At 38.0% G+C, this 12,038-nt stretch overlaps 1 protein-coding gene across 1 annotated transcript; it reads right to left on the reverse strand.

Moving 5' to 3' along the window:
• Positions 1–4,440: 4,440 nt before the first annotated feature.
• On the reverse strand, positions 4,441–11,565 carry LOC122785876 (apoptosis regulator BAX-like). The gene is made up of 6 exons (XM_044051872.1): positions 11,266–11,565; positions 11,152–11,182; positions 9,285–9,449; positions 9,059–9,197; positions 6,897–7,001; positions 4,441–5,631 (listed from the first exon to the last, which is right to left on the reverse strand). Exons 1-6 carry the CDS (start codon positions 11,291–11,293, stop codon positions 5,494–5,496), a joined length of 606 nt encoding a protein of 201 aa, XP_043907807.1. The 5' UTR covers positions 11,294–11,565; the 3' UTR covers positions 4,441–5,493.
• Positions 11,566–12,038: the final 473 nt, after the last annotated feature.

Consider the following 12,038-nt stretch of genomic DNA (forward strand, 5'->3'; position numbering starts at 1 on the left):
GGTGTTGAAGATGTCTGTGAACACCTCTGACAGCTGGATTCAGTACCTCTTGTACTTCATATGCTATTAATATGAAGTACTTTTAATGTCTACTTTTGGAGTAACCTGGGCTCCCTTCACACCAAGCAATCTTATTTCTGGTTTTCAAAATATAGTCCTATCGGATGCGATTACAACATACTGAAAAATAAATGTTCAAATTATGTCAATTTAATTTATTATATAACAATTATGTCACATTATAGTGATTACATGTAAAATAATTGTTGAATATTTTCTAGTTTCTGTCATTTTTCAGCTTCTTAAATGTGAATATTTTTGACTTTCGGTTGCAATTATAGGGAAACACAATACTTTGTTTGGGGCGCAATTCATCCTGACGGTCAAGACACAGCCTGAGACGCTGAAGTCGAGGTTGAGACCTCATCAACCATCAGTCACAATGTACTGATTATATATTAATTGTATATCAAAACAAACCCCAAGCCTATCACATTATAGTGATTACATGTAAAATAATTACATCAAATCAAGCATAAGGTAGATGTATTGTATGGCCTGTGTAATCATCCGTTTTAAGTATAAAATTAATTCATATATTAGTAGTATGGAGTACTTTTACTGTATACTTATTGAGTAATCCTGGGTCAAATTTCCCTTCTTTTTTTTTACACTTGCACAATGATAACAATGTTCTTCTTGGTGCCAGTGATTTTATTGTGCAAGAAACACTGTGAATCTGTGAATATAGTAGAGAAGACATGAATAATTCATGAATAACCATCCATAATCTGTGTAGCACTGTCTTTACTGTGAACTTCATGTGGCAGTCACTCATTCATCATCCTCACGCTGACACCTACTGGCGAGAAACGGTATTGTTAGAGAAACGGTATTGAGTTTTTGCTGTTTTTTGTTTTTTTTTACAGATGACACAAGGTCTTTGAAATGATATAAGCAAGACAAATAATGGGGGGCGTACTTCATATACTAGTAGTATGAAATACTTTTACTGTATATGTTTTGGAGGAATATAGGGTCAAACTTCACTTTTTGCAACAAATAACAGGGTAATAATTTTTTTGGCTATCAGGCAACTGTAATTTCACAGTATTGTTTTGTCAGCTGCTTAAATTATGTAAAATCTGATTACATACTATGCTATTTATTTAAATCAAGTCTCTAACACAACAAAGTGTGTAATAAATGAGGGTTAGGGTTATTACATGAAAGCCAGTGCATCTGAATACTTTTCAGATGCACTGATTTGATTACACTGAAATTATTCTCAGAGCCTGACCATTAAGTGCTTTGTACGTGAGGAGGAGGATTTTAAATTGAATTCTAAACTGTACGGGGAGCCAGTGTAGAGAAGCTAACACTGGAGTTATATGGTCTCTCTTTCTAGTTCCTGTCAGAACTCGTGCTGCAGCATTTTGAATGAACTGAAGGGTTCTAACAGACTTGTTAGAACATCCTGATAATAAGGAGTTACAGTAATCTAATCTAGATGTAACAAAAGCATGAACAAAAGCATGAGTTTTTCAGCATCCTGTAAAGACAGAATGTTTCTAATTTTCATAAAGGCTGTTCTGGAAATTAGTTTTATGTGTGAATCAAATGACATTTCCTGGTCAAAAGTAACTCCAAGGTTCCTCACAGTGGAACTGGAAGCCAGGGTGATGTCATCTAAAGTGACAATGTGATCAGAAAGTTTTTCTCTGAGGTGTTTAGGGCCGAGTATAATGACCTCAGTTTTTTCTGAGTTTAAAAGTAGAAAGTTACAGGTCATCCAGGACTTAATGTCTCTGAGACATTCCTGGAGTTGAACAACCTTCTTTATGTCATCCGGCCTCATCGATAAATATAGCTGGAAAGGGACTCTATTGCCGAAGTGGTCCTTACAGGGTACCCGTAGTTATTATTATCAAAATACTCACCATCAGGAAAAACTTTAAAATATTTAAAGTTTCTCCTTTTAATTTATTTGAATCTGCGTTTAAGATTCAGATAAAATATTTAGATATACAGTATGTTTTCTATGATTTGTTTTTTTTAAGTTAGAATTTCAACATCTTGTACATTAATGGTTCCTGTTCAGAGATAACCGCGGAGCCAACTGATGTCCACACAGGACTCTGACAGTCTTCTGCATCCAGGTAGAGGCCGGACGTCTCCGTCCCCCTCTGACGTCTCCGTAGGACACCTGTGGACTTCCAGTCTATGCCACTTCTGACACCAAACCTGTCGTGGAACTTTTCTTGCGTCTCTGAGAGTGAAAGAAAAACTGTTGTTGAAGCAAAAGTCTTTAACTGGGTTAACTGAGGTTTTATCACAGCTACAGGCAGAGACATTATTCTTCTGTTTTTTCTCTCCACTGATGCCTAATGTTTGCTCATTGCATGAACTGTTGGGTTTCTCTGCTCTGTGTACAGAGACCTGAGATAATGTATGTGATGATGATGAATGGGCAGCCAGCTGAAGGGCTCTTTGTGTTTTCCCTTTTTTGAAGACTCAGTTGACTTTTTTGAATTGCAAAAATGCTGTTGCAAACACAATTATGGGTTCATCAAGTTATGTGTGCGAGCTGTCAATAAACCTCATCAAAGCAGTCGTTGTGATTTCTTTTATTTAGAAACTGGTCAGAATAAGGCAATATCATGGAAACCCAAAGTCAATAAAGCAGTGCCTTTTTTAAGTCATTACAGGGTGGCTGTTTCCTTTTATTATATTTTTTTGCTAATTAGTTTAATTTTGTGTCTTATTTGTGTCTTATATTTTATTTTGGTGATAATGTTATTTAATGAATTTATAGATAATATATAATTATTAGTATAAATAATTTCTTTAATACATTGTATTATATAATTTATGTTTTACATATTATTTTATCATTCCATGACAGTTGTGTGTGTCTCTGTTTCTGTCTATTGGACATTCTTTAATCATAGATGGTGCTAAGCTTCACTTTTAGCCTGCTACAGACCAGGTTTGCCCGGCAGCGTAAGTTACCATGGTTACTTGGCTGGCATTCACATTAGCCACCTTGGTGGAACAAGGTTGAGGCTCAGATTGATGGAACGGAAACCTGAGCCACAGTTATGGTTTAGCCAGAGTCATAGTTTCCATGGTTACTGAGTTGGGGCTAATCTCAGCCTCTTTGATGGAACTGAACTCTCAGTCATATTAGCCAGACTTGGCCATTTAAGCTTGGCTTTGCTTTTAGCCTGCTTGATGGAATACCCCCCTGGTGACAGTGTCCTCTTTGTATTGTGTTTGCACTTGGTAGCTTCTTTGTTTTTTTACTTTTATTTGCTTCACGTGTGGTGTTCCTGGGATCCCCTTTTCCTTTGGATACGGTTTTTCGTGGTAGGTCTCAGCACTGATTGGCTCCCCCTTATGTCCCCTTAAGTGAGTAATTTTTATATTATTTTTAAAACAGAAATTTGTAGACATAAAAGTATTTTGTATTATTGAACTGCCATCTCTGTCTCGTTGCTTTGCCTTGCTTTATTTGGGTTAGTCCACTTATAAGAAATCCCTGGGTGAAATTCCCAGGGTGGCGTTGTCTGGCAACAATTTAAATTTATCGATGCTGCCTTAAAAAAGGCACCTCCCCATACCTTGTGTCGCCACATTATCAATAGTTCTAAAGTTCTTAAGTGAGTTTAAAAATACAGTTGAAGCCTCTTCACTTTATTTAGAATTGTATAGGTTAATGAAGGAGTTGGAATTGACACCTGCTTTAAAGGTTTCTGTGACTAAACGTTCTTATTTACATCAGGTCTGCTTCCGCTGTGCCATGAGCTTCTACGGGCCTGAAGCTGTTACTGCGTTAAGTTACAGCGTGACTTTCTAGCGTTGGCATTATCGACCTGTGAAGCTAAATAAGTTTGTTTTTAGGTGCAGACCATGAGGGGGAGGATTGGGTGAATGGACACTTGTGAAGATTATTTAGCAGAAATTCACACTTGTTGCTGTTTGGAGACAATCCCATCTGAATAGGAGAAGAAATCATTATTTATGGATTTGGAAGACATCCAGTTGTGAAATGCTTTCCATAAGTTGTGGATTGTGTCACAAGAATAGAACACATGCTCTGTTGTTTCTAAACCTGCTGCAATTATAACAATTTCCCACATCAAACTTGAATCATTTCTTATGGGTTTACTGGATGGGTAGAAGTTGTCTTCTTGTTTCAAAATGTATTTCTTGGGGGGAATTGGACATTTCAAGAAATGTGTTCTCATAGCTGATATTTAAGATATGTCACCATTGAACAGATTTAGAGTGCTTCTTGTTTTGCCTGGGTATAAAATATGAACTAAATATTGGAATTTACAACTTCTTATCATTGAGGATTTGTTACCAAGTCCAGGATGAGATGTGTAAGGTAGCAGGTATTTTGATGAATGTAACACAAAAGCACTGAACCACAAGTCATGAATCATGCATGATTTTTATTTGTATGAACAGCCGACTGTACAATTAACTACGTAAATATTCCCAAAAAGAAACAAGCAGAACATGGTCAGGATGGAAGATGAATTCATAAGACTTTAACTTTTCTTAATTTGATAGTGAAGCTTTGAAGTTTGAGCTTTGTTTCTTCACTTACAGCATGTGGCTGTGAAGCTCTTCAAGCAGTTTTATCTCACGTGAGACAAACATGAGAGAAAAGATTACTCTGTGTGGCAGGCTGAACAGGCACAGCTGGTGATCCTCGGAAGAAAGCGCTGCAGCGAAGGACAGACTTGATGAGAGTTACCGGTTAGATGTCAAATAAAGACTGGTCATACAATCCGGGCTTTTAAGCAGAAAGGAGTGCATGGTGGTAATCAATCCAATCCTTTGTTCATAAAGCACTTTTAAGACAACCATTCCATACGTCACTAACCCTGCCTCCTTTCTTCTAACCCAGCCCGTCAAGGCAGATGTTGGTACAGAGTCTCAGAGTCTGGTTCCATCAGAGATTTCTTCTGTTAAAAGGGACTTCTCTTTCTCTCAACCTCTCAACCATTTGTAAACACATGCTGTTTCACAGTTCACACATGTTCAAACCATTATAATCATAACAGATTGTTTTGAAGATTTCTTTTTTTGTTATGAATGAACAAAAACTATAAAATATAAGTATAAAATGTAAAAAAAACAATTTTATACCCAAAAAATAAAAGGGGTGGACTTAGTCATTTCTATTTACATATTTCTAACAAAAGGGGGTCTTCAATTAAAAACACCAAAAACATGTGACTGCTGATAATACACTGCTGAAGCCACACATCATGAAACCATGCATGTTTTCTTTCAAAGCTTCATGACAGACAGATCTGTGTGAGCAGGAGGGTTACAGTACGTATTTGATGAGGATATGACTGTTGTTTTCTTCAAGTGTTCAATGTCATGCATAGACTATCGTAGAAAAGTAGAAAAGTAGGTAGAAATAATTATCTTCTCTCCCCCTGTGTGTGTGTGTGTGTCTGTCTGTCTGTGTCATCTGGTCAGTCTCCAGGTGATGAAGCTTCCAAGGACCAGGCCGGCAATGAAGATGATGAACAGGCCTCCTGTGTGGGAGTTCATGGAGGACACGCTGTGCATGGACACCGCTGCCAGCTCTGAGAAACTGTTGATCTGTGGAGAGAGAAAGACATTTTTACCTGTCTTTACCCGTCTCTGGAAACCTTAAAACAAGGGGTGGGAATCACAGAGTAACTCATGATACGAAGTGAAAGTGCAGGATTTTCTCTATTTACTCCAAACACAACAACTTAGTACATAAAATCTATGTCTTGGACGTGGATGGAGCATCTCTTACCGTAGCTTTCTCTGCCATTGTCCTGCTCTAAACTCAGGAAACTTCCAACTGTTTTCCTCATTCTCCGGCAAGTGAAACAGTCAGGGACTACTTATTTTTCGAGCTCCTTCATTTGTTTATTAAAATAAAAAATTTGCCCTGGTGTATGGATTCAGATACAAGAGTATCTGTGTATCTCTACATGTAACAGCGTAACAGCAGAGTATCTGTGTATCTCTACGCGCAACAGCAGAGTATGTGTGTATCTCTACACGTAACAGCAGAGTATCTGTGTATCTCTACACGTAACAGCAGAGTATCTGTATCTCTACACGTAACAGCAGAGTATCTGTGTATCTCTACGCGTAACAGCAGAGTATCTGTGTATCTCTACGCGTAACAGCAGAGTATCTGTGTATCTCTACGCGTAACATCAGAGTATCTGATTCAGGTTGACTCTTCATTCTTATTTATTTATCCCCTTTCATTAATTTTTACATGGTTTATAAATAGAAATTGGCATTTACTGGTAAGATTAGACTTTAATAAAGAACTCTTCCACTGACCGTTTCCTCTCCTATGTAAAAAACAGCTGCTTTAGCTGGTGTAGAAACATGGCAGAGGCACAAATTGGTCGCCTCTAAACAAAGTTGTCTAAAGTTCATAAATTCTTTTTGTTCTCAGGTAACAAAAACTGAAACATTTTCATTCTACACACACAAGCTTTGAGTTGGTGTAGATTTAAAATTCAAACCATGTTTTGGCTTAAAAACAGTTAGAAAACCTTAACTATGCATTTAATCTACTGTTAAATCTGAAAAAAAAAAACATGGATTAAAGCGGATTAGGTTCTTATTAACCTGTTACAAGTTCTAGTGTAGCAACAGCATAATACCAAAAGGCTGAAGTCATGATCTTACACACATTTTAATTATTTTAAAGGAGAATTTGTGGTAAATATACAGACTCTAATGACAACCAAGCAATAACTACACAGAAGGACAGAGTTTCTGTCCAGTAACAGGGAGAGCACACAAATATGTCGATAAACAGCTCATAACATAGGTCACTGATTTCATGTGGAAGTGGAACAATGACATACCCATCCACCGTGTTCCCGAATCCAGCCCAGGAGATTATTTTTGAAAAAGTCCACAGTCCACATCAGGATCTCCCTCACGGATTGAGGCAGATGAGCTTCCACCATCTGATGAACACAAAAAAACACATGGATTACGCAGATTTACTTTCACTGGCCAGAATCAAATCAAGGACAGGTGAGTGAACTTTTAATTATTGTGGTAATTTACTGTGTGTTGACTCACTACAGTTTCACAACCATAAGAGCCATTGAATATTGATCTTGAGCGCAGGTCTTCAACAGGGGGAGGTACTGCAGGGGGGCCGCAAAAGTTTTGTTTGAGTAGACATTTTCTTATATTCCCCCCGCAATTGTTTCCACAAAATGAAACTGAAAGGCTGGAGTAATGTAACAGGCAGCACGCAGTTTCCGTTAATTATTGTTTCCACATTTATGTTTTAAAAATGACAATTTGAATAGTTTTTATGCATGATTACATGCAATTTACAGACTTTGTTGATCTTGGCAGCTGTCAGTTTATTGTGTTATGTTATGTTTATGAATTACAGTTATGTTTATGAATGGCAGTGGCATGGCCACCCTACTCACTGTACCTTGCACATGTTTAAAACAAAAACATGAATATATGAACCTGTGTATTATTTGAATATCTTAGTAGTGAATACACAATAACAAGGTACCTTTATACATGGCACTATAGGACCAGTTTAATATAAAACACAATTTTATACAACATACAGTATATAAGTAGGGGGTCCCCACGCCATCTCTCTATCAGTTTGGGGGTCCTTGGCCTTGAAAATGTTGAAGACCCCTGATCTCGAGTATTCCAGTATTTGCTAGATTGCTAGATGATAAAAAGTTAATCTGTGAGTGCACCTATTTGTTATGTATTTTGTTATGCATCTGCACAATAAATATTTTATCAATGATTGCATTCATAAAATACCCATTTTTGGTGAATTGATTATTACAAGATGGCAGCAGCAGCAAACACTGTGGATGTGTGTTTGCAGTCATGACATTTACAGGTTTCTTGAATGTATCTAAAAATTGCTCCTCTAATTTCAGACTTTAGCTGGAAATGCCCGTTCCTAGATTATATTATTGACTGCAACACTTTGACCACTAGATGGTGTTGTTTACCTACATAAAAGGTCAGATTAATGTGGTGTCATTTATCATCACAGGTGAACGTAAAGGTACTGGGTATAGGTGGCAGGAGCACATGATTCTACCATACAGTGTTTATTGTTTTTAATGTTTCAATCATGTTGCAATATGCAATTTATCAAAGCATCTATAAAGTATAAAATATTGATATTTTTTCTTATACTCTGACTATATTTTCATATTGTATTCCTAAAAGCTTTAGTCCAACAGTCCCACATCTTTGTTATACTGTGGGCCACAACCCATTCTTGCTGTAATGTCACAGCGACCTTTGTCACTAGTCACGGCTCATCTTTGCGTCCAGAACAAAGTTGGTTCCAAATCTGAAACATTTTCCAGAAAGTATTTAAAGGTGACATAGAATGCTTGTATCACACATATATGTTAGTTATGGAGGTCTACTTACATATATTAACTTGTTTTCATGATTAAAAACCCCCTAATAGCTGCAAACGAGCCAATCAAAATATCTCCTCACTAACGCTCTCGTCAGCCGCACTGTTGCAGACCAAAACCACACCCCTAGAATGTGGACTGTGTTGTGATTGGCCAGCCAACGAGAGCTTTCCCACTGTCCTGTGATTGGCCAGGTACCTGGAAGTGACGTAATAGATAGGCCAGCTCTCAGATACACAGCTCCCCCTCTGGCACGGTGGATGCTCTGCATCTCAGCAGCTACAACGAGAGTAGTTCTTCTTCTTCTGGGGTTGAATGTACGCAACCGGATGTGCCCGGACTAGTGCCGCACCAGGAGGCGCTATGGTGGTGAGAGGAGTGATGACGACATCAAATTAAGGAAGTGCCGATCCGCTTCGCAGAGCCCAGGAAAACAATACAACACTATTTTCTCAGCAGTGGCTGAACTGTTGTTTTCCGAAACTTTAGGGTTTCATAAACGAGGTAATGACGCAGATACACACACAAACGCAGCGTTAATTGGAGCTTCCGGTCTATGTGGGCTTTAAGGCAAAAACTGAAAAAGAACCCACCCTAACAGCCAGTTTTCCAGCCACATAGAAGAGCACAGCAATCCTCTCCCAGGTAATCCCATGCTCAAACACTTTGTCTGCCACTTCCTTAAAGCGGTCCCATTTAGAGCCACTGCCTTGTGCCACTCCGTCTATTGCACTGTAAACAGAGACATGAGGGAAGACGACGACAGTGTTAGTTATTTTAACACTTTAATGAGTGAGTTCTGACTATTGTGAGACTCACTCTTGGAACTCCTTATCATCTCGCACTTTGTCGCCGATAATGCGGATCATTATGCCCAGTTGGGTCACCATCTTGCGTTCCTGCTCAGTCTTTACTTGCACAGTCAGTGGGGTAAGGGGCGGAACATCCTCTGAGGGAATCTCCTTCAGCTCCTCCTCAATGACTCTGGAAGATGGTCAGGGGTACATGGGGTTTACTGTAACTATCCCCACATCTAATCAAAGCAGGGTTTTACCATCTACATTTATCAATATCAAGGAGAAAATTTACTTTTTAAGAGCTTAGAAATCCATTTAATGAACAGATGTGTAGCTGTCTACTTTCCAATTTTTAATTCTTCTCCATGACTAGATCTTGATTTTGAATAAATGATTTGCTATAGGGTATTATCATTACTATTATTATTATCATCATTATTATTATAATTACATATTGTAAAATGATACAAGCTAGCTATCCCTTACAAAGTATTAGGTATGTTACAAGGTTTTTTTGCAGTGTGGTTGTATAAAATACTACTGATAGATAATCAGCACTGACCGCAGAGTGTGTGTGTGTGTGTGCGTGTGTCCCCTGTACCGAGGACATGGAGACTCATTCTCACTGAAAACATGGCTGTCAGTGGGGAAGCAAGGAATAACTGATTTTAGCTACTAAACAAAAAGGCATACTGAGTCAAATATATGGCCAGTCTTTAATATCTTACTTTAATGTCTATCTTGCTGTTTAACAGCCTTTTATGACTGGAAACTTAAAGTTGTAAACTGCCACCTCTCACATATCAAAGTGCTTTCAGCTGGCAGGAACACAGGAGCTGCTGGTCTACTGCTGCCTCGTGTGGTAACTTTGTGTTACTTAGGTTACCCCGAACACAGAAGTGACAAAACAACACAGTTGAACTTACTAATGACGGCAGCAGTGGATGAATGAATCATGTGTGCTGTCAAGTAAAATGAGTGATTTTTTGTATGCACATAAGTAAGAACAGTAAATGGTTTACAGGGAACCTAAATCCTGTTTCCAGTGAGAAAAGACAAGTTTCACTTTCTTGTCTTCCTTGTATGAGTGATGACAGAGCATATGTGCAACATAATTAACAGAGAGAGTGTTACAAGGTCTCACTGTCAAGTGAAACACAAACCTCCTTCAATACGATTACATACGTAAAGTCAGGTTAGAAAATGAATGTAAAATAAGTGTTTTAGGTTTGTTTTGATCATTATTGCTCAGCTTGCTTCATCATAAGCATCATCATTTGGTCTTTAACATGTTGGAATATTATAGAGTAACTGCAAAAGCTGCAACTAATGATTATTTTCTTCATAATTACAGTTTCCATAAATCAATTAGCAGTTTTGATTTGTCAAAAAAGGTAAAGTTAGTTTTGTTTTAGCACCAGATCACAACAGAAGTTATTTCAGGTTACCTTTCCAATATTACACGTATGTACGTGTATCAAACCAGTACAAACACCATAACAGCTGATTTATGCATTTATTGTCTTCTTCTATGAGTCATGGCAGAGCACAGGTGCAACATAAGTTAAGGTAAGAGTTGATCAGCTCTCACAAACTTCCTTCAATATGATTACATACGTAAAAGGTTCAACAAGTATCGTCATTGCCTGTCCTTTCATTAAACACACTATATAGCCTTGTCATGCATGCATAAATAAAAAGATGATTCCTTTAAGTGTTAGTGTCTGTGTCCCTGTGGCTGAATATTTATAAACTATTGTTTGAAAATGACAGCATGAATGTTGTGACGTCAATGCCTGTACACGTTTACACCGATAATAAGACTTTTCAAACGTTTTTAAAACATAGTTTTGCTTTTTTTTAAAAAAGGGAAATAAATATTAACTTACTCTTTGATCAAGGCTGCTCCTATTCTCTCATCTGTGTCGGAATGAGGTAGAAAACATGACTTTATAGCTGGAAATAACATAATTTCTGAATCGAAGTGAGAGTTAAAAACGTACCGGACATCCCGTTTCCTTCACACGCCATCGTTTAAAATACAAACTTGAAAAATCGTTTTCAAAGAAACCTCTTGTTCAAACTTCAGTGAGAAAAAGAGTTTGTGTTTACGTAAAGTGAAATCCTCCCACGGATAATTTATAACAACTGTTTACAAACAAATAACTTAACAAAGTTCTGATAAAACTTCCGTGTAAAACTTCCTCCAAAGACCCACGTGACCATTGTCCCTCAGTTAAAACATCCGTGTGGAAACAGCAGTTTGGGATCGTTTCATGTCCCTCAGCTCAGAATTATTTTCACTCATGTGTTTCACGGCTGTGCGGTCAATCTAGAAAAGAAAAAGAGAAGTGATTATCAAACAGCAAATAATGTGTCGCTGTCCCTCTGTGTATCCAAAATAAAACACTCTGACGATGTGCTCTGACTTTCCAAAATCTGGATTATGTATGAGATATATTTCTCTCGCAGATTACTTGTAAAACAGCAGGAAAAACAAACAGTACGCCTCACTCAAGGCAGAGGGCGCTGTGAGCAGGCATGGACTGGCCATCAGGTTGAATTTCTTGAAGGACATTGAGCGAGTCCAATTAAAGCGAAGGAACGAATTATGGATAAAAATCGTGGGGGGCGCAGCGAATCTCAGGGAAAAAAGGCTCAGAAGCCTCAAAGTTGACGCAGCAAAATGCACTAAAATGACGGATCTATTTGCCGCTACAACAAGTTCCACCGTTGCAGCGGGTGCAGGTGTCGGCGACAGCGTGATCATCATCAT

This window comes from Solea senegalensis, linkage group LG19, assembly GCF_019176455.1.
Source record: "Solea senegalensis isolate Sse05_10M linkage group LG19, IFAPA_SoseM_1, whole genome shotgun sequence".
In the NCBI taxonomy this organism is placed as follows: domain Eukaryota; kingdom Metazoa; phylum Chordata; class Actinopteri; order Pleuronectiformes; family Soleidae; genus Solea; species Solea senegalensis.